The following is a 24,171-nucleotide window of genomic DNA, read 5'->3' as shown; positions in this document are numbered from 1 at the left end:
CTTCTTATTAACAAGGATCTTATTAGAGTATTTTTATAGATTCAAAAAGCCAAATTGATTGAACTCTCGACCAAAGATGATTTATTTCATTCCACTCCACCCAATAAATAGTTCCAAATTTGTTATCGACAAGCTGGATAACTAATCAGGAAACCACTATTAAACACTTCTTGAAGTTCTTTTCAGCATTTTGCACAAACAGTATATGCCGCAGACATAGTTTTACCATTAGCTTCGACTCTTCATTTTATCAGTATCAAAATATCTGTATGAATAGCATCAGCCCAAATACTCGAGCAGTTCAACAGTCAGCCATTCAATTTTATTGTTACATCATGTTTTCATTCGACCAGATCTATACCAACTTTATGACATATACCATGTTGAACAATACTTTTGTGGATAAGATGAAAATGATAAAAATAGACAACAATCCTTCGCGTTCACAAAACCTGACCAAGAAGAAACCTCCTTGCAGTAGCAGATTTCTTTTCATAATGCAAGCCTGGATCAGATTCGTCATGGAACCAACCCACTGAATTCTGAGCTTCTAGCAAAATTTGTGAAATCCCTGCTTTTAAAAAATGCGTGAATGAAGATTCTACTCTTTTAGGAGTGAAAAAATTGAAATTAAAAAAATAAAATAACACTCAAATCCACTAAATACAGGTGAAGGATTAACTCTATCCCATGTAGCTTTGAGGAAACCAAATAGAATTTAGTTGACAACTTGGTGGACAATCATGTGAGTTGGCAGGCATCATATTCATTCATTTGAAAAACTGTTTTTGAAATCAATGGCAAGGATCTTTCCAACACATACATTGTCAACCAAGTTGTAAAACATGGTCTTACGACTAGCTTAGTTCTATACAAAATAACATGAAAAACTCACATACCTCAGTTAAACCATAACAAAAAATAGAACACAATATGTATCCACTAAATACAGGTGAAAATTTAAGTGTATCACATGTACCTTTGATGAAATCAAATAGAAAATAATGAATGAATATACGTAATTGAAGAAAATGAAAATGAATTTTTCAATTTCACTCATATTTTTTGAAAACAAAAAACCACAACAATTGCAATGAATCCATATAAAAATTCAGGGAACACATATAATAATTAATAAAAAGGTGTATTAACGTGTCAGTGAGCATAATTTCCAAATTTCCAATTGAAATTAATAAAAAAAAGGAAACAGAAATAATCTCTTCTGAGGAGGCGACAAATTATTTAAACTCAAACCCACTGCAAACAAGGAGCGAAATTCACGATATACGTAAATATACATATCAATACATCCACGAATACGTATACATATATTAATAGATGTGAATTAAGTTAATAAAAGATGGACCTCCAGAGACGGTTTGTTTGTTCTTGCGGATGTCATGAATGGTGGCAGAGATTTTCCAGTAGAGCGGGCGGCCAACGTAGTACAGCGTCAGCAGCATCAGAATCACCACCACTAAGCGGAATGCAAGCCTCGCCGTTACAGACGCCATTGATTCAAGCGCTTCCACTCTCACTGATTGTTCTATAGAGAGAGGGGTCACTTGATTTGTTGCACGATCTTTTGTGTTGACTTTCATATATTTTTCTTATTTTTAGAGAAATTTGCATCGGAGGTCCCAAACTGTTCATTAGTTCCAAATTTCTAAATCATAGTTGATATGTCTCACAATTTAAAAAATGTGCGGTAGAAGGACCCTTGGACGGTTTCGTGTAAAAACCGTCAATTGACCAAAAATCAAGCCTCTGACCATAATTTGACCATCTTTAAAAAGGCAACATTGCCTTTTAATTAAAGAGTTCGACGAATGGACTTATTGTCAAATGCCCCTCCACTTTTTCAAATTGGCAAAAAAAATTCTTCCGTATAAACTTTAAAGCACGATACACTCCACTTCCCTGCCATCCAATTCCATTAGTTTAAGTGTTAAAAAGGTTAAAAAATGCCCAAATTAAAAAAAGAATAATTGTAGGTGTGGTCCTAAACTTTTTATTTTTTTACAAATTGTACCAAAACTTTCATATGTACCATCTACAATTTCAAACATTTAAAACTTTATTTTCTTCCCCAAATTTAAAAGTGCAAAATGGAAATGCTTGCTGCTAAAGTTTCAAAAGGACCTTTTAAGATTTTCATCTAGGACGATCATAGTTCCGTCTCTCTATAAAAAAACAATGGAGATTCAGGTGAATTATGTTCACAACAATTGAATAAGGCTCCGTCGAATCAAGGCGGAGAGAAGAGCACAAGCCTACTAACTACCTGCAAGTCCAGATAAATTTCTAAGGTAAAAATAAATAAATAAATAAAACTGAAAATGATGAATTCAAGTCAATGATTGAAACAATCTGATTAATAAACTTGTTTTATAACAGAATCTCACAGACTCTTTAGTCTTTGCCTTCAATTACGTCTATAAATGACTTGTAAATTTTATTATGACCATCCCTAATTGGTTGTCTCCAAATTCCATCATCAAGAAGTTTATTCACGATTTCTTGTATTCAAGAGATGACTTATTATTATTCTTAATAATACTATTTTACTGAAAAATGTTTAACTTTCTACCTAAAATTACTCCACTTTATTTTTTTAAGAATAAAGCTAGTTGTGTACAAGGAGTTACAGAAAATTTTATAAATTGAAAAAGTGTCATAAAGAAAGTGATTTTTTTTTCTTTTATTTGCTTGAAGAGATTTTGTTCCAATCATATTTCATTATATCATGTATTTGTAAATCAATTTGTAATACAATCGATTTTAAATGACTGGACTTTTATGAAAGAAACCAAAGCCCCTTGTGGAATTTGCCCCTATAATGCCAAGACATTTACACCCGGGTCTAAACAGCAAAACCGGAATTTTCAGATACGGAAAAACCCTAACCAGATTACTCGATTGTACTCTCTCTTTCTCTCTCCGGTGGGCGGTGGGATTCTATTGCCATTCCCGCAGGTAACTGTCTCCTCATTTCTTCCAGTCTATTTCTCTTTTTATACAACCGTACATGTATTACGTGTGATATGTATGTGTACAAATGGTTGATATTGTTCGTCAGAGAGAATCTCTCGTTACCATTTTTTCTGTTATTGCTTCTACTGAGAATTTTCATTTAGCAGCTTTCTCAAATGATAGAATTTTATTTTTTTTTCCCTTTTTTTATAAATATTATTTATTTATTTTTGTGGGGGTGGGGGAGGAGGGGGTGGTGGGGATGGTGTTGTAGATTTCATTTCGGAGTGATTTTATGGCATAAAAAGCGTATGCCAATTCATTATTCGAATGTGGAAAGCTTAATCCTTTTTCCCCCCAGTTGATGGTAAATTGATTATACTGTATTCAAGCATATGTGAATTCATCTGTTTGAATGTGAAGCTGATTTTTTTCCGATTGATTTTACGGTATATAAGATACATCGAAGCTCATAATAATTCATCAATTTGAATTGATGAAAAGCTGAATTTCTTTTTCCAATTTCCTTGTTTTAGTTTGTCCTTGAAAGTAAGAAATGGGTGAGAAGAAGAAGGCTGGTGCAATGTTGGTGAGGCTTGTTTCGGCCGCTGGGACAGGATTCTTCTACGTGGTGAAGAAGACCAAGAGGCTTCAAAGCAGTCAGATAAAACTCGAGTTTCGAAAATACGACCCTCGTGTTAATCGCCATGTCCTCTTCACCGAGGCCAAGATGAAGTGAGTCAAATTCCGCATTTCCTCGTTGAAGGAAGCATGCAAAATTAATCAAATTGATTTGTCGATCACGAGTTTCTAGGTTGGTGTTACTTTGAATTGAACAATTTCTCAGATGAAATCGGCTGAATAGAGCTATTTTATTGAAATTTGTCGTTCTAAATGGTGATAACTGATAAGCTACTTGGAATTTGTGGTTTTATATTGTTGATCGTTGAGAATCTTTAACACCTTAAACTGCTGATGATTGACATTATAGCTTATGTTCTAGTGATTAAGTCGTATTTTTATTTTTATTTTTTTGTAGGGAGTTATAAGTTTTGCAGTTGATTATTAGATGACATCTTTTTTGGATTTAGGCAAGTTATGCATCATGATTGCAAACTTCAACTGGTATCCTTTAGCGTGTTTTCAAAATATGGCCCACATCCAAAAAAAAAAAATTGAACGCAAAAATTTAAACAGTATGCTTGGTTGAAGACAGGCCACAGATAAATGTGGTGAGGCAGACCGAGAGAAGCCATAAATAGATACTCCTTAACTTCGGGGCACCCATAGTCTTTGTTTCTTGGACAAAATTGGACAAAATTGTAAGTATCCATTATTTATGATCATAAGAGTTCAAGATCTCCGATGAAGATTGAACATCACGCTATAATCTTATCAGATAATAGCCCACATAACCTATCAACACCCGAGGAAGATGACACCCTGAAGACAGGCAGATTACACGAAAGTCTCTGCAGAAGCATTCAGTCAGATTTTTCTCTGGGGATATTTAACTAGCTTCTCTAGCCAAGTCAACACTCCTAACCATAGTTATTAAAATTGGACCGAACGGCCGATCTGGGAACCGTCCGGTCCAGGTGCATTAATGGGTCCATTGAACAAAGGATTCGGTCAAGAACATTGTGAACTCAAGCACCCCAGTACACTGTTAATTTGACAATCAAAATCCATCAAAGATAAATTCTTAGCCACTACATGAACATTGTTGAATCTTTTGGAATTTTATCAATTATACTTCGTAGGTTCTTTTGGAATAATTAACTTTTGCGTGAATAACACTGTACTTAATTTGATTTATTTGAACTTAGGGGAAAATCGGAGCCACTTGCTTAATTTCATGTCAAATAACTTATCTAATATTGCATGCTTGAGTTGTATACATCACCTCCAGCCATCAAATGTGAAGGAACCTTTCTGCAGTAATGCAATTTATTTGTTCACAAAGAGAAACTTGCAGGAAGGATGTTTTCTTCTCTAGATGTGCTAAGCCTCAACTCATTTCTAGAAAAACATACTAGCATGAGTGACTCTTCTACTCATTACAGTCACCTCCAGAGTTCTTCATACCTGGATTACTAGCACCCTTGTGCTAAAGAGAAGAGAGTGCTGGCTTTACCAGTTTCTACGACTAATAGTTGCATTTTAGTAAGACCTGTAAGTTCCCTTGTCGAAACCAGAATGACTGCATCTACTTAGGCTTCCATTTTAACCATTGATTTACCAAACTGGATGAAAAAAGACTCGGGAACTTCCAGTTGTTTCAAGATCCCAGCTTCAAAACCCCGAGTGTAGTTCAAACCTTGGGGCTTCTTTCTTTCTAAGAACTCGTCCACACCCCTAAAAAGACTGAACTTTCTACTTGATTCCTTGATGGCTTTCGTATTTTTCAGTTTCTGTTTTGATAATCAATTTTCTTGAATTAAAAAAAAAAATGCATTTTCTGCAATTTAGACCGGACTCTTGAAAATTGAAAATGAATTCAAAATTCAAAACTGAAATGCAAAATCAAAGGGGGCCTAAAAACTGAAATTGGGTTAAAGAATATATGGTATAATTTTCCAAACAACTGATTTTTTCCAAAATATAAAATAAGATCCTAAAAACGAAAAAAACAAATAATTGTAATTGAGGAAGAGCCTAATGGCTCTTTTTCTTTCTGTTTTTTATTAGAATAATGTTACACTTACAAGGATTTGTTCACAGAATTTTCACAGGGAGACAGTCACAGGGGCCTCTTTTTCTTTCTGTTTTTGATTAGAATAATGCTATACTTACAAGAATTTGTTCACAGAATTTTCACAGGGAGACAGTGTCTCCCTGTAAAAATTATGTGAACCATTTACCTGTACACTTGGCAAAATACTTCTAATTATATTATATTTAGTTTTTCAAAAATCGAATTATTCTGCCTATAAAAATAAGTTTTTTTTCCTACATTTTTACACAATTTTTAGTGTCTCATACTTTGTTTCTACTACTCAATTTCCATACTCTTTAAGTTCTCGCACACTCAATTTTGTGTACTATAGTTTCCAGTTTTTTTTTTTTTTTACCTTCGCTTAAAATAGATTTTTAAGTTTTAGATAAGTAATCTTTTCTAGATTAATTGTCATTATAACAAATGAATTCTACTTCTCCAGATCGTAATTCTATTTCTGATTCCAACGAGGTGAAGTTACACGACAGTTCAACTCCTCGTAATTTAGAAGATGGCAGTGCCCCATATTTGGGAGCAAGTTCTGGAAGAACAAAAAAGACTCGTCACACATAAGAGGTGTCGGATAGTTTTTCATTGAAAGAAGTATATGGTTGGAAAGAAGGAAATAAGAGTGGTTTGTAATTACTGTAAAAATCCAATGCTTTGGGTAAGAGTTTCGGCACGAGTTCCTTGCAAAGGCATAGAACTAAATGTTTGTCGTCTCAAAAGCATGTAGAGGCTTTTCTTTAAAGTTTAATGTAGCCTCGCACACCCAAAAAAATATAATAATAAATAAAAAAATCATTTATTAATAAGAGTATTTAAGTTTTCTAGTAAGTTATAATAGCTTTATATGAGATTAAATCATAAGGACTTTAGAGTTTTATTTTATTTACATGCTCCGCATTTGTGGATGATTTAATACTTTTTGCTAAAGGGGATGTGATGTCGGTCGATATCTTGATGAATTGCCTATCAAATTTTTGGTGCCATGTCGAGTCTCAATATAAATGTTGGCAAATCTTTTTTGTACACCGTAGGAGTTCATGGTGAAGAATTGGAGGATATCCTTGCATTAACGCTATTTGGGAATCCCACTTGCGGCGAAAAAATTGAAAGTGAGTTCATATGATCCCTTCATGAATAAAATTTCTTCCTATATTGGTGCATGGTTGACTTCTTCATCATCATATGCGGGGAGAGCGGAATTTGTGAGAGTCGTTCTACAAGGAGCGAAATGTTTTTGATTATCCATCTTTCCCTTTCTGGCAACGGTGGTTTCTAAAATCATTAGTCTATGCCAAAGCTTCCTATGGGGATCCAAAAAATCGTTGGTTGCTTAGAACCAAATTTGTTTGCCAAAGCATGAAGGCGGGCTTTAGAAACATTAAAAGCTGGAATGTTGCACTCCTCTCGAAAACACCTTCGAACATCTATAGCAAGAAGGATACTCTTTGGACTAAATGGATAAATCAAGTACATATTCGAGGTATGGACAATAGGGAGTACAAGGTGAAGAAAGATGATTCTCCATTGCTCAAAAAGCTGTTGGAAATTAAAGACAGCATTATTGGGCCAAAACGGGAAGTGCAGGCTGGTGTGGACAGGTTATTTGGCTGGGCTGAAGCTGGCAGATTTAGCACCATGGTTGCCTACAAGTTTTTCAGGCCAAAAGGTACTAAGGCAGCCTGGGTAGCCTCTGTTCGGGACAGTTCCATCACTCCAAAGTATGCTTTCGTGCTTTGGTTAGGAGTTCAGGCCAAATTACAAACGAAGGACATATTGCATTATATTAAATTGGATCGAAACTGGCTCTTTTTTGTGGGTTAACGTGGGAAACTGCACAACATTTGTTCTTTTCATGTCCGGTTAGCAACAATGTTTGGGAGTAAATCCGTGGTTGGTTGGCTATAAGGTATAACATGTCTACTCTGTTGAGCTCATTAAAGTGGATGAAAGAAGAAGGCGGGGAAAGAGTTGGCAAAGTAAAGTTAAAACGTATAGCACTTGCAACTACCGTGTACTATATTTGGATGGCAATGAATATGAATATTTTTCAAGGTCTCAAGCCGCAAGTTGATTTTATTGTAAGACGGATTAAAACACAAGTATACAAAGTTACTTTGTATTCGTATATTTTGATTTAATTTGAGTCTTTAGCAGTGGACCCTTAAACCATCATTGTACATTATTTTATTTTATCTACTCGGTATATCCGGTGCACAAATATTTGTTACTTGATCTTTGCTTGTTCGGGTATGCCCGATGTATTTGTAAATGAATTTTGATTATTGAAAATTTTCATTTATCCGATCATTAAAAAAAACCGAAAAAGAAGAAGTTTCGCGAGGGCAAATAAAATACCACCGGTGATGAAGGAAAAAAAAAGTTTCACCATCGACCACATGGATAAAAAATGAAGACAAGTTTAACGTGGTTTGTGGAAACAGAAATAAAAAGAAAAATAGTTCAAAACAAACACACACACACACACACACACATATTGTAGCAATTATTTTTTTAATTTTTTTTAATTGAATTTTTATCTTCGACATTTAATTAATTAGTATGTCTCATCTTAATCATAATTTATATCAAAAATATTATGTTTCAAGCTTTGAAATGAAGGAAAAATGTTTTTCACACTTTTTATTTATTTATTTTTTAATAAATGTGATGAAAAATAAGTTGTTTTACATTATTACAACGGGCTTTTAGACATAAAACTATTATTAAATATAAAATGTGTTAACCAATGGAAAGTTTGGGGATAAAAATGATATGAAAATTTGTTAGTGACGTAGTACTATAATGAGCAAAAATGAAAAACTTTAAGTGCCATTAAAATGTAGTGCAAGAAATAAAAACCGTGGTGTAACAAAAAAATTTTGTAGTGATAATATAATTACCCTTTATCTAATCTAGTATTATATACCAATTATGTCACTAATATTTATAAGTTCCTAATGTCCTTTAAAGTTAAATTCAATGCGAATTTTTTGAAAATGATTTTTTTTATTGTGCTACATGTATATAATGATTTATATACATATATGTGATGAGATATAATTGGATTAAAATTTCTTCAACCAAATAATAATAAAAAATAAAAATCTTCATTCTGTTTTTGACATCTCATCTTTAGGTAAATGGTATATAACTCTATTATATATAAGTAACATTATTCTTTATACATGTAAAATTGGAAAATTGTAAAGTTCCGAAAATTTTCATATACTAAAGTTTATTTATTTTATATACTATATTTTAAATTTGGAAAGTTGGGGGACAAAATGATAAATATATTAAATTCAATTTTAATTTGGTCAAATATTTAAATATTGATAGAGTAATGATAAATATATCAATATTATACTTATTGAATAGCACATAATTAATCATGTATATTACACTAAAAAAAATTTAATCGAATAAGTTAGACCCGAGATATTATAGTCTGTAGAAGTTGTTTTTATTTGATATGTAAATAAATAAAAATATATATACATATATTATAATTAAATTGGGAGTAAGGCCACGTGTGATTCAAATGAAAAAAAAAAAAAAAAAAAGGGGGGGGTAACTCTATTATATATAAGTAACATTATTCTTTATACATGTAAAATTGGAAAATTGTAAAGTTCCGAAAATTTTCATATACTAAAGTTTATTTATTTTATATACTATATTTTAAATTTGGAAAGTTGGGGGACAAAATGATAAATATATTAAATTCAATTTTAATTTGGTCAAATATTTAAATATTGATAGAGTAATGATAAATATATCAATATTATACTTATTGAATAGCACATAATTAATCATGTATATTACACTAAAAAAAATTTAATCGAATAAGTTAGACCCGAGATATTATAGTCTGTAGAAGTTGTTTTTATTTGATATGTAAATAAATAAAAATATATATACATATATTATAATTAAATTGGGAGTAAGGCCACGTGTGATTCAAAAAAAAAAAAAAAAAAAAAAAAGGGAGGTGGTTTCGAGTAGTTGTCTTTTTCTAAAAGTTGACATGATTGGTTGTCATGTGTTTAGTAGTTGGTGATAAATTTTTATTTTTTTATTTTTTTTTTTTTGGGATAATAATTGTAAAACTTTTTGGTACTGTAAAACATGTCACTTTGCACATTTTCAAATCTATCAAAATTCTATTATCCCTTTTAACTTAATACCATATAAGAGGTTTATTACTTGCACGATAGAATATACAAATACGCACACACTGCAGATAAGTAGAAAATAGAGATTTGGAACGTGAATTCGATTTTTGCCTTTTAAATTTAATTGATTTGAAAGGTAAGATAACGAGGTGCTGTGGTTTTTATCCCGTTTGAATTATTTATTTCATGTTGTTGAATTATTATACTTATGAAAGTTCAAAAATATGATATATATGTTATAGCCATCCGATACCAAAAATATGATATTTATTGAGCTCTTACCGATTTTTAAAGATAAAATGATGGTATGATAATATTTTTGACACATGTATTTAAATATTTTTATTCGGGATTGTACCATGATTTTTCATGTCTTATCGAGTATTCTCGTGTACTTACCATTTTCCCTACTCCTTACAGATTAGAACAGATAGTTGGTTGTCGGATGATGCTGTGCAACCGTGATGCTAGAAATTATGGAATTCAATAAAAATAAATTTGGAGTAAATGACTATGAACTTTTATTTTCAGCGTTATTTTAATTTTTATTTCCCAGTGAAATTTGCTATTTATGATATGAGACATGTTTCAATTGATTATGTTTCATATATATTTTATTTATTTTATTGATGGAACTAAAAATTTTCATGTTGGGATGTTTGAATAACGATTTAAATCTTTAAAATTTGGATGTTACAATTTAGTATCAGAGCTTATATTTAATTTTTTGTAGGCCCATATGTACTTTCATAATATGAGTTTTGAAAAATAAATAAATAAATAAATAAGAAGAATAAAACGAATAAGGTGTAAGGTGGGGAAAAAAGGAGTTAAGAATAAAAAAAGTATTGTAAAAAAAAATTCAAAAAAAGGGAAAAAGGAAAAATGGATTTTAAAGGATTGTTAAAACTATGTGTATGTATACGAGGATGTGATTAACTTAAATTGTCATGTGAAATAAATTATTATTTGATAACTTTAACTTTGCGAGATATTTGTTAAAAATAATAATCTTTTTTTTTTGTTTTTAAGATTTGTATAATTATTCTAGTAAGATAATAGGTGAAAATTATATATTGATATTTAACGTCAAGTGTTACGTGTAATAATCTTAAATGCTACGCAAAATAAATTATAAACATTGCGTGTTTAATCTAACTTTGCGTGGTATTTTTTTTTAAATGTTTTATTAATTTTTTTTAAAATTTAAAGATATGATGTAATGTATATATTTAAGTTCTTAAATATGTAAGAATTTAAGAGGTTTTTGATACTCAACGACCACCAATCGATCACGCTCCAACGACTCTAAGGTATGTAAAACGGTAAGAAGATGAATGTACTCAGACCTTTTTTCTTTTTCTTTTTTTGTATAACTTAAATATTTTAAAATTGCCCATCTTTAAATTTTTAAGACATGTACAATTATTTTTCTCATTAAATTTATGATATGCATACGGATAATATAGGTATAATATATTAGAGTTAGTACTAGTATGTAATGAGTGACTTAATGTTAAATTTTAGGAAATGGTACCACCTAACCACACAAATTTGATGCGTGGTTTATTGCAAGCTTTACAAGAGTTGAGCAGTCAGCATCAAGCACCCCCACCACAAAATGCACCGAGCTACAGTGGAATGCACCTTCTTTTGCCCCTGGAGCTGTCTTAGAGATTGAGCAGTTTTGTAGGTACAAGCCTCGTACCTTCAACAGTGATTTCGACCTACTAGTCGTCGAAGAGTGGATAAGAGGATTGGAGTGCATATTTCGACACATTGCTTGTACGGATGTACAGAATGTACTATGTGCAAAATTCATGTTGGTTGGAGCATCGATCACTAGTGGGAATCTGTCTCACGCACTAAAATCGAAGAGCAGCAGCGTAACCTAACTTGGGAACAGTTTAAGGATGAAGTAATGACAAAGTACTTTCCACAGACATTAAGAGATTTCAATGAATCAGAGTTTATACAGCTCAGACAGGGAGACAGCTCTCAAGAGATTTCTACGAGAGGCAGTTTGAATAGCTCTTAAAGTATGCTTCGCACTTGGTGGATACCCAAGTTAAGAAGATTAGGAGGTTCAAAAATGGACTATACACCAGAGATCAGTATGATCATTATGTCTTATCGTTTTACTTCATACCATGAAATGTTGGAGAGGGCTCATACTATTTCATATCAAATGACTACATTTGAGCAATATGCCCATCAAAGCAGGATGTCATTAGGAAAAAGAAAATAAAATGATCCGAGAAAGGACAGACATAACTGGCAAAACAAAAGACCAAACACAAGGTTCGTATCGACGAGACGAGTAGGAGTATCACACCTTGTCCTATGTAATAAACTCTACAGGGGTGAATACTTACTTGGAAAGAACATGTGTTTCCAGTGTGGTAATCCGAGATACATTGTTCTCAACTGTACAGAGCCTCCAAATAAGAAGGATGATGATTAGGATAAGAATAAGAAAGGGAAGGCCCGAGTTTTTGTACTAAATCAGTAGGATCCGAATGCTATAGTAGGTATTTTATTATTATTTGAAGTACCTGTATATATTTTTCTTATTTTATTTTGCATCCTAAGTCACCAAGTCTATCACTATAGTTACAAAAATAGGTATTCTATTATTATCTAATATACCTGCTTATGTACTTTTTTACTCTGGAGTCACAAACTCTTTTATCTCTGCATCCTTCGTCGCTAAGTCTAACATTGTATGTGCGAAAATGAAAAATGTATTAGAGGTTAGCATCCCTTCAGGAAGAACTTTTTGCACAAATTAGATGACTAGAGCTATGAAATCGGAGATTGAAGGAAAGATACTACTGATAGACTTGTATCTTTTAGAGATGAAATATTTTGATGTTATTTTGGACATGGACTGGTTAGGACACAATCATGCAACTACTTGATGTCATAAGAAAGAAGTATTATTTCATAGACTGGGAGAAGAAAAGTTTCGTCTCTTTGGAGCAAAGTTCAAGTCCCTATCTCGCATTGTATCAGTTTTACAAACGGAGAAGATGCCGAGAAAGGAGCTATGGCAGGGATTCTTAGTTAATATCATCGGTCCCAAACATATAAAGATAACCATTAATGATATTAACATCGTGAAAGACTTTGTAGACGTATTTCCAGAAGATCTACTAGGCATTCCACAAGATAGACATGTGGAGTTTACAATTAAGTTGGTTTCCGGAGCAGCACCAATTTCTAAGGCCCCGTATAGAATGGCACCAAAAGAAGTTCAATAATTGAAATTACAGTTGGAAGTGTTACTGGAAAAGGGTTTCATTCGATCGAGTGTATCTCTTTGGGGCGGTCCAATACTTTTTTGTGAAGAAGAAGGACGGGAGTATGAGAATGTGTATTGACTATCGAGAATTGAATCATCCGACTATCAAAAATAGGTATCCTCTACCAAGGATAGAAAATATATTTGACCAATTAAAAGGTGCATCTGTATTTTCAAAGATCGACTTGAGGTCGGGATATCATTATCTGAAAGTCAGGCAAGCGATATACCGAAAACTGCTTTCAAGACTCATTATAGACATTATGAATTCACTATCATGCCTTTTGGGTTGACCAATGCTCCAGCTGTATTTATGGACCTAATGAATTGAGTTTTCCATCAGTACTTAGACCAGTTCGTCATAGGATTCATTGATGACATACTTATGTACTCCAAAAATAAGAAGTTGCATGAAAAACGACTCCGAGTAGTACTCGAAACTTTGAGGAAAGAGAAACTATATGCCAAATTAGAGAAGTGCGAATTTTATCTCGATCGAGTGGATTTTCTTGGTCATATGATACTGCTTATGGTATTGAGGTAGACCCGATTAATGTAAAAGCCGTAATAAATTAGCCTAGACCGACCAGTGTGGGTGAAGTTTGTAGTGTCTTGGGGTTGGCTAGCTATTATAGGAAATTTATTGAGGATTTCTCAAAAATGGTGGGGTCGATGACTCAGTTGACCAAGAAGGGTGTAAAGTTTTAGTGGACAGAAAAGTATGAAAAATGTTTCCAGGAACTCAAGCAGAGATTAGTCTCAGCCCCTGTTTTGACGATATCGTTGGGTTCGGATGGATTTATAATTTGTAGCGACGCTTCCAAGCAGGGTTTGAGCCGTGTTCTGATACAACATGGAAAAGTGGTTGCTTATGTTTCGAGACAGTTGAAGCAATATGAACATAACTATCCAACTCACAATTTTGAGCTTGCAACGATAGTTCACGCCTTAAAGATGTAACGTCATTATCTTTATTGTGGAAAGTGTGAAATCTATACAGACTACAAAAATCTCAAATATTTCTTCACGCGGAAGGAACTGAATATGAGATAGAGGAGATTGTTGGAGTTTGTGAAAGATTATGACTGTATCATCATTTACCATTCGGGTAAGGCCAATGTAGTCGCTAATGCCTTGAGTAAGAAGATCAAATCGCAGTTAGTAGCTTTAACCACGGTGTAGGAACACTTGATAAGGGATTTTGAGAAATTGATATTAGAGGTTATCACGCCGCCAACCTAGACTGTAGCAAGAATAAAAGTGTTTATGATTCAACCTACTCTTCGAGATCGAATTAAGGAAGCACAGGATAAGGATTCATTTCTGCAGAAGATTAAGGTTGAGATTGGTATGAACAAACGTATAGGATTTGAAGTATCTGTAGATAAAGCACTGATTTTTAAAGGAAGATTGCGTATACCTAAAGATGAGGGTATAAGAAATGAGTTATTGGAAGAGACTCACTCCACCCCATATGCTGCAAATGAAAAGGAGAATTGACTTGTTCATGGAGAAATGTATAGTCTGTCAACAAGTTAAGGCAGAACATCAAAGGCCAGCAGGACTGCTGAAACTATTGGATATTCTATAATGGAAATGGAAACACAGCGATAGACTTTGTGGTAGGTTTTCCAAGATCAGCAAGAGGTCACAATGCTATTTGGGTAGTAGTTAATTGTTTGACGAAGTCGGCCCATTTTCTGCCAATCAAAGTAAATTTCAATATAGAACAGCTCGTGCAGTTATAAATCAGGGAGATAGTCAAATTGTATGGAGTTCCTGTCCCATTGTCTCAGATAGAGACCAGAGGTTGACATCGAAATTTTGGAACAGTTTGTAGATAGCCATGGGAACGAAACTGAAATTTAGTACTGCTTACCATCCACAGACAAATGGACAATCAAAAAGAACCATTCAAACTCTTGAAGATACATTGAGGGCATGTGTTTTGGATCTTAGCAATAGTTGGGAGACACATCTGCTGTTAGTGAAGTTTGTCTACAATAATAGTTTTCAGGCCATTATAAGCATGGCCCCATTTGAAGCTCTTTAAGGTAAGAAGTGCATATCTCCTATCCAATGTGATGAGGTCGAGGAGAATAGAATTTTGGGCCTTGAAATCATTCAACGAACAGTTAAGGCGGTTGATAAGATTAGAACAAGAATAAAGGCAGTTCAAGATCGACGAAAAATTTATGCTGACAGTAGACAAAAGGATTTATAATTTCAAGTGAATGATAATGTTTTTTCTAAAGGTGACAACAATGAAGGGTGTATTAAAATTTGGAAAGAAAGGGAAGTTGAGACCGCGGTTCGTTGGACCTTCCGAAATTCTTGAAAGCATTGGTAGTGTGGCTTACAGACTTGCCTTACCACCTGAACTAGCAGCAGTGCATAATGTGCTCCATGTTTCGATGCTTGGAAAATATGCTCTTGATCCCAATCATGTGGTAAGTTACCAAACTTTGGAGGTATAAAATGACCTATCAATGAAGAAATTTCGATGAGATTTTGGATAGAAAAATACATTAACTCAGAAATAGAGAAGTTTCCCTGGTCAAGGTACAATGGCGAAATCATGGACGGGACAAGTCATTTTGGGAGAAAGAAGAGAAGCTTAAAATCAAGTATCCAGATCTCTTTAATTAGCCAAGGTAATTTTCGAGGACCAAAATATTTAAAGAAAGGAGATTGTAAAGTCTCGAAAATTTTCATATACTAAAATTTATTTATTTTATAAACTATATTTTAAATTTGAAAAGTTAGGGGACTAAAATGATAAATATATTAAATTCAATTTTAATTAGATTAAATATTTAAAATTGATAGAGTAATGATATATATATATATATATATATATATATTGTACTCATTGGATAACTCATAATTAATTATATATATTTGGCTCGTGAAAAAAGTTTAATCGGATAAGTTAGACATGATATATATATATATATATATATATATAATGGGAAAAAAAAAGGTGGTTCCGAGTCGTCTTTTTCTAAGAGTTGATATTATTGGTTGTCATGTGTTGGGTTGTTGGGGATAAAATATTATTTTTATTTGGAATAATGAGTGTAGGACTTTTTTTTGGCATTGTAAAACACGTTACTTTGTACACTTTTAAATCTATAAAAATTCTATTGTCCTTTTCAACTTAAATACCATACATGAGGTTTATTATTTGCACAGTAGAATATACAAATACGCATAAACAGTGCATATAAGCAGAAAATAGAGGTTTGGAACATGAATTCGATTTCTGCCTTTCAAGTTTAATTGATCTAACAAGGTACAATAACGAGGTGTTGTGGTTTTTATCCCGTTTGAATTATTTATTTCATATTATTGAATTATTATGCTTATGAAAGTTCAAAGATATGATATGATATATATGTTATAGCCATCAAATACCAAAGATATGATATTTATTAAGCTACCGATTTCTAAAGATACGATGACGGTATGATATTTTTGACACGTGTATTTAAATATTTTTATTCGGGATTGCACCATGATTTTTCATATCCTATCGAATATTCTCATGTACTCACCATTTTCCCTACTCACAGATTAGAACAGATCGTTGGTTGGTGGACGACGCGGTGCAATCGTGATGCCAGAAATTATGGAATTCAATAAAAATAAATTCAGAATAACATGACTATGAACTTTTATTTTCAGCGTTATTTTAATTTTTATTTCCACGTGAAATTTGCTATTTAGGATGTGAATCATGTTTCAATTGATTATGTTTCACATATATTTTATTTATTTTATTGATGGACTTAAAAATTTTCATGTTAAGATGTTTGAATAATTTATTTAATTATGGAATGAAAGTTTTAGTAACGATCTAAATCTTTAAAATTTGGATCGTTACAAAAAAAAGTCAAACTAAAAAATTTAATGTAAAAAAAATAATAATAATAATAGTAATAATAAATCTTCTTGTTTTTTCACGTCAATTTTCCAATTTACCTTTATTGGAAAAACTTCCAATTTATCATTTTTCCCCTTTCGATTATACCTCTCTTTCAAGGTTTTCACTTCACACTTCTTCTTCATTTTCCTAATTGCCCAACAATTATTTTGTGTTACCTCATCATTTTAATAGTTTCAATAGTTGGTTTTTACCTTCAAGTTATTTTTTATTCTGAAAACCAAATTATTTTTAAAGTTAATGATTCACTTCATCTAGTGAAAGTACCATGTCATTATTGATTGTGCTGAAACTGTAACTTAATGACGAAAAGAGATTATATGAATATGTAGTTAAAATAACAAAGTGGACAGTTGCGCTTCGGAAGAAGATGCAAATTGAAGATGGGAATATTCGAAGATAAATCACAAATAGAAGAATATATAAATATCATTACAAAGGCTCATTCTAAATTTTTGAAAAGTAGAGTATTTTTATTTGGTGAAGATACCATGTCATTATTTACCATGTTGAGGCCGTAACATGGTTGCGAAAAGAGATTATACGAGTATGAAGTAGTAGAAATAAAAAATTAGACATTTGCGCATAGAAGAAGATGCAAATTGAAGATGAGAATATTCGTGTTTCGCGCGGGTTAGTCGCTAACAATTAAAAATGGTCAGACGATTGTGTAAGGGACAAACCTCTTGAGACAAAGTCCCAAAAAGGAGTGTTCTTTTATTAGCGATGACTTTACAATTGGAAATGAAAAATAACGTGCCTCCAAGGGGCGCAAGCACACGAGTTACTGAAAGAAAAGTGTTTAAGTCTAAAAGTTAAGGAAATGAAAATTACATATTCTCTGTTCGAGAGTTTTGGATTCGGTCCTTTGCTTCTATGTCCTTTCTCCCTTTTATACTTCATAGACGATCTCTTTGTGATTAATTACTCTAAAAACTGCTTGATCGTCCTATAACTACCCACTTTCTTCGTAGTGGCCATTTTGTCACGAAAACTGCCTTTTAACTGCTGCCATTACCTTTCATCGTTCAACCGCTTTCGATTGAATTCCTTGAATCGTGGAACGTGATATGACTGCTTTAACAAATGCTTTGATAACTGCATTTCTTGATAACCACGACGTGTTATGTTTGTTGATACTTTGGGCGACTTGAAGGTTTGGGTGAGAATAGAGTAACAGCTCTGGGCGACCGTATGACACTCTATTCGTTTAGATTCTGGGCAACTTGCAAACTTGGGCGATGGCGTTTACCGCATTCTTGGGCCTTCACCTTGATTTGTTCGATTGGACTTCGTTCTTTGGGCTATCTGACTTGGGGATCCTCCAATTGGGCTTTACTTCTTGGGTTATTTGTTTTGGGCTGAATTTTTATGTGTCAACAATTACCCCCCAATATGGCAGAATTAATAATAATTATTGAATTTTGCCATATTTACTTTGTGTTTCCAGCAACGTTCGAAATTCTCAAGAATTTCAATCATTGTTTCCTTCTATAACTTGAAAAGGTGCGTCGTTTTGCAAACCATTATAAACCCCAAACACGCCATTTCACTGCTATCAAACCACGCCTCATATTTTTTGCGTCTCTTTCACGATTCACTGTTCATCTTTTGCTTCCTTGCTACGTAACCCTGAAAAGCTTCGTTCCTTCTCCAATGGCTGCTTCACAATCTCAAGCTAGCGATTCCTTCAATTTTGACGACTTTCAGAGACTTCTGAGTCGCCCATACATAACCCTAAGTTTTCTCGCACCTGCCGACGTTGGACGTAATGAGTTCTACTTGGGTCCTTTCTTCAACAATGCAGAGGCAGTTGAACAGGCGGCGGTGGGTCAGCTGTTTCCTTGCACTCAGGGTCCTCCATTCCTGAACTCTTTACCGCTGGGGCCACTTCGCGAAAGAGGTATTCGCACTTGGCCTAAATCTGATGTAGCTTTTCGTAGGTGGCATGCTCGTCTTGTGGGTCATGATCCTACTAAGACACTTTTTGATAGCGCTAGAATTTCTAATTTGTTAGAAGTCTCTATTCGCCCCCCTACTTTTGATTCAGCGCTCTTTTCGATTGCTTTGAGTTTTTGGTCCCCTGAGTATAACACATTTATTTTCCCCCTCGGCCCCATGTCTATTACCTTAAGGGATGTTGGGGCCCTGGTGAATCTGCCACCTTTGGGCGATACCATTTTCCCCGGTATCTTAGTTTCTGGTGGCGCCCCAAAGTTTTGCAAAAACTACACCGATTCTTATTCAAGCCTGCAGACCCTCCACAATCATTCGAGCGCTGAGCCTACCCATGCTGAGCGAGTGGCCTTTCTTTTAGTTTGGCTTTGTAAATATATTTTGTGCGTGCCAAGTATAAAGTCTTCTCTGAGTTATTTACCTATAGCGCACGAATTGGCACGTGGCAGGCCTTTGAATTTATGTTCTTTGTTTTTGGCTGCCCTTTATAGAGGCATGACTTTTCTTCAAGCTCAATTGAAGAATGGTGCATCTCCCACTGGCAGTGGACCTCTTTGGTTCACTCAACTGTGGTTGAGATCCTATTTTCCATTGCTTAGTGCTCCATCCATTTCTCGTCCTTCTGCTAGCTGTTACGGGCTAGCTATGGAGCCCTTAACTCCTGTAAATATGTCCAGAAGGGACGTTTTTTCATTCTTTTATTCTTTAGATTCAATCTCTTCATTTTTTCCTTTTCCTCCTTTTTTGACTTCAAACTATGTACATCCCCCTTCCACCATAGATAGCGCGAGCACCTCGCTGCTCATTTGGATTCAGTTTTTAACCGGGAGGGAGCTATTTCATGATATTCTACCTGGGACTAATGCCAAGGCAGGGGTAGAGATTTATGCTCCCCAATTTTTTGCTCGTCAACTTGGTTTTGGCCAAACTTGGCATGTTCCTCCTTGCTATTCAAAGAATTTAGTTGACCGTTTTCATACCATTACTAAAGCAGAGGCAGAGGCTATAGATGCTCGTAATCTCCTTTTAACCAGTCATTTTTCATTGGCCCCTTTCAACTCTAGCTACGTCCTTCACCCTCTTGTTGAACAACTCTGGCCATCGGTGAAGCACAGATTATTTGCTATTGAGGCCAATCGTGCCTTTCATTCATTAGACCAATCGAGTATTTCTTCTTCTCCTCCTGTTTTGATCACTCATTTGTCTATTCGGAGCCCCTCTCCTTCTCGTCGCACTAAACAATCTGCTCGTCCATCTTCTTCCCTCCCTGCCAAGCCTACTACGGCCAAGAGTGCTCTAAGCCACAAACGGCCAGCCTCAGCATCTCCCATTCTGGAGGATGATGTCGATGATGATGATGATGCCCTTCTTATTGTCAGGAGGAAGGTAATTAAATTGGCTTACTTACAAGTATATTTCCACACTTGAAACTTTTTTGCGTGCTGATGATCTTTTGGATTTCTCAGAAAAGTTCAGCCTCTCCTTTAAAGGCTTTGACATCGACAACTCCTGCTCCATCATCTTCTGCTGAGGCTACTTCATCCAAACCGGTTGATGAGGGGGCTACGCTTAAAGAGACATCTTCAGTCCCAGAATCCTCATCACAACCCATGGGTGAGCCACCTTCTTCCCAGGGCGTCAACTCCCCAAACATCGAAGCAGAAGGTAATTCAGTTTTTTGATGTCTTACCTTTGCTCGTGCTATTGGTTTCTGATTTGTTGCTCTTGAGCTTTGCAGATACTCCTATGAGTCCGCCCGTTGTGGCAACATCTTCTCGCTCGGACAAGGGGAAGTCTTCACGAATGGATGAGCCATTGGTGGCAAGCTTGGCTGAGGGCCTGCCATCTTCTACGATTGTCGACGAGGTAGTCTTTGCTTCATTTCTACTTCCACCTTGTTCGTTGTAGTGAGGATTTTTAATATTGGCAATCTTCCTTGCAGGATGCTAACAGGATTGTGCGTTCTATCCAGGACTTGTTCGCTTCCTGGGGGCAGGTCCAAATGTCCCGCCCTGCTCCATCTGATTGTCCGACTGCCTCTTTAGAAGAAGATTTGAAGTTCTTGAAGGAGTCGGTATTTGAGTACGTATCCTTCACGGATATGGACATTGGAAGGGCTAGTGCTGCCAGACACAAGGATGAACTTAAGCACTTAGTGCGAAGTTGGAGCAAGCACTGATGCTTCCGTCGCTCAATCTTTCTGCCGACTTTAAAGCGACGTTGAAGGTCATTCACTCCGAGGTCCTTTCTATGCTGGCCAAGAATGCTGAACTAAAGGCCAAGCGTACTCAATATCTTCGAGCCGTAGCTGAGAAAGAGTCTTTGCGCATGGAGATTAACAAGGCTAAGGACGAGTTGAAAGAAATCTCCTCCGGAATCATGATTGAAGACTCTTTGATGGTTAACTTAGCTGCTCAGATGAGAGAACTTCAAGCTAAAATGAACGATTGCAGGGCGAGGATGGCTGCTAAAAAGCGCAACGCCTCCTAGGGAATTGAGCGAACTAAGTCCTTGGTCGAGCAGTACAAGAAGTTGGAAGTTGATGATGATGACGTTGCGGTCGAATTGAACATCACTTCCTCTCGACAGAACGAGGATTGGGAAAAACTTAGGGAACGAATTCGTTCCTTATGGGGTAGACTGTAATTAAGACATACGATGTCCTTTTTTTTCTTTTGTAATTCGATTTTTCTCTTTGTAACTTTGTTCATTATTAATGAACATTAACTTTTTGTGCATTTATTTGACGTTTATTTTTTTAGTCATCAATTCTTTAAGCACTTAACTGCTTTGCACTAAGAATCTTGTCCATTCCCTTTTGATATTCCCACTACTGTTCCCAAGACTTAGGGCTATTTAATTCCGTTTATTAGACAAAAATGTGGCTGTTTATATTCTGTCTCTTCATCTTCACCCCCTATAAATGCTTCGCATTTTTCATCCTCTATCTTCATCTCTTCATTTTCTTCTTCGAAACCAATTTGCTGCCATTTCTTGGCATTCTGACGATCAACCTGATCCAAAAATGGACTGTTTAGTCCGTCCACCTTATATTTACCTTGATGTCACCTTTGGTATGGGAGGTATAGGAAATATTTTCTGGCCAGCAGCGAAGTTTCCTGCAAAATTCTTCCCATCGTCTCTTTGTTCTTCACAAGGAGTCAATGATGGAAGACAATTTTTGGGCTGCTTGTGGGCTACTTTGCTTGCTGAGAGTGCTTCTCAGCTTGCCTGCTGAGAGTGTTCTCAGCCTCTTTGCTTGCCATTACAGCGATGCATTTAGGAAGGTGGTGAGGCCAGTACACCCTCTTACTCGTCAATCCCACCATTGCAGCGATGCATTTAGGAAGGCGGTGTGAAGCTTACTCAGCGATCAACTGGGAGATCATCTTACTTTAGTTGTATTTTGTAACACGTCCATTATTTGTATCTTTTGTATTCTTGTAATGAACGTTTGATAATAAAGAGCTTTATTCGAACGTATTTCGCTCTATCTTTATTATCTTTTGATCGTCCAGAATGTTTGGTTATGTTTTTACCTGTTCACATTTCCATAAAGAAGGAACATATTTTTTCAAATATTTGCCGTTAATGAATCTTACGTGCTTGGTGCCGTCTAAATCTTCCAAGTGGTACACTCCATTAGGCAACACACTGTTTATTTTGTATGGTCCTTCCCAATTGGGCGACCACTTCCCGTACTTTGGATCCTTGGTATCCAAAGGGAGTATCGTCTTCCAAACTAGTTCACCCAGGCTGAACGACTTGGCTATGACTTTTTTATTATAAAACTTAGCCATTCTTTGCTTTTGAACTTGCAACCTATCTAAGACGTCCAACTTCAATTCGTCTAAACTCAATAAATTTTGAACTAGTGATTCGGCATACTCATCATCATTCAACTTATGTTGTAAGCACACTCGAATAGATTGCACGTTGATTTCCATAGGTAAAACGGCCTCCTGTCCATAAACAAGTTGGAAAGGAGTAACTTTGGTACTTGACCGAGGTGATGTTCTATAAGCCCATAAGGCCTTGTTCAAACATTCGTGCCAATTTCTGGCGTTTTCGTCTATCATCTTTCTGATGATATTTTTTAGAATATTGTTAAAAGATTCCGCTTTTCCGTTGGATTGAGCGTAGTACGGTGTGGGGTTTACTAATTTAACCCCAAATTCGCTCAAAATTTGTTTACTTGATCCCCATTCAAAGATGTTCCGTGATCTACCATTAAAGTTTGTGGAATTCCAAACCTATAAATAATGTGATCACGGATAAACTCTATAACATTCTTTTGGGCGATCTCTTTCAAAGGTACCGCCTCTACCCATTTGGTGAAATAGTCTGTTGCAACTATAACAAAAGTATGTTGCTTGGACGATGGGGGGTAGATCTTCCCTATTAGATCTATCGCCCAACCTTTGAACGGTCAAGGCTTAATAATAGGTGTCATTTCTCGTGCTGGCGCCCTTTGTATTGGACCATGCTTTTGGCATGCTAAACAACTTTTTGCATACTGAACGCATAGTTCTCCCATTTTTGGCCAAAAATATCCACTCCTAATAATTAACCATCTCATCCTTTGGCTAGCTTGATGAGCTCCACATATCCCTTCGTGCACTTCAGCCATGATCGTCTTGGCTTCTTGCAAACTTACACACTTTAGTAATACACCATCAGAGCGTTTCTTAAATAACTCTTCATCTATTAGTGTGTAATTCAGCAAACATAGCTTCGTTTTTCTACTAATCCCTCCATTAAGTTCTTTAAGGAACCCTTTAATCTCTGTTCTCCAATCCACTGCATCTCCATCTTGTATACAGTGAAGTTCAATTTTTCTCGCCCTTCTTTGAGTTACGGGCAATATGGTTTCATACTCACAAGTAGACTTCCAATTCAAGACCTTTGAGTACCCTGAAGCCATTTGGGCTAACTCATTTGCCACGTCGTTATATATCCTATTAACGCATTGAAGTTCTACTTGATCGAATTCCTCTAATAATTCTTGGGCGATTTCATATTGACTTATAATGGAATCACTTTGGCATTTAAAATCACCGATCAATTGATGTATCACCAATTGAGAATC

General features: G+C 35.0%; 2 protein-coding genes across 2 annotated transcripts; one reads left to right on the top strand and one right to left on the bottom strand.

Annotated features, from left to right (window-relative positions):
* Positions 1-188: 188 nt before the first annotated feature.
* Positions 189-1,608, bottom strand: LOC111371477. The gene is made up of 2 exons (XM_022993497.1): positions 1,367-1,608; positions 189-571 (listed from the first exon to the last, which is right to left on the bottom strand). The coding sequence occupies exons 1-2, from the start codon at positions 1,599-1,601 to the stop codon at positions 444-446; spliced, it is 363 nt and encodes a 120-aa protein (XP_022849265.1). The 5' UTR covers positions 1,602-1,608; the 3' UTR covers positions 189-443.
* A 1,901-nt stretch (positions 1,609-3,509) lies between these two features.
* On the top strand, positions 3,510-4,001 carry LOC111371476 (50S ribosomal protein L33-like). The gene has a single exon (XM_022993496.1). It carries the CDS (start codon positions 3,530-3,532, stop codon positions 3,710-3,712), a length of 183 nt encoding a protein of 60 aa, XP_022849264.1. The 5' UTR covers positions 3,510-3,529; the 3' UTR covers positions 3,713-4,001.
* The last annotated feature ends 20,170 nt before the right edge of the window (positions 4,002-24,171 follow it).

The sequence above is a fragment of the Olea europaea genome, chromosome 22 (assembly GCF_002742605.1).
Source record: "Olea europaea var. sylvestris chromosome 22, O_europaea_v1, whole genome shotgun sequence".
Lineage (NCBI taxonomy): Eukaryota > Viridiplantae > Streptophyta > Magnoliopsida > Lamiales > Oleaceae > Olea > Olea europaea.
The sequence above is the reverse complement of the archived record's forward strand: the minus strand, read 5'-3'. Positions and strand labels throughout refer to the sequence as shown.

Excerpts from the sequence above, each read along its gene's own strand:
- LOC111371477 (XM_022993497.1), bottom strand. The coding sequence starts at position 1,601 with ATGAAAGTCAACACAAAAGATCGTGCAACAAATCAAGTGACCCCTCTC. Across the intron at positions 572-1,366 it reads CAAACAAACCGTCTCTGGAG|GGATTTCACAAATTTTGCTA; the intron begins GTCCATCTTTTA and ends TTTTAAAAGCAG.
- LOC111371476 (XM_022993496.1), top strand. The coding sequence starts at position 3,530 with ATGGGTGAGAAGAAGAAGGCTGGTGCAATGTTGGTGAGGCTTGTTTCG.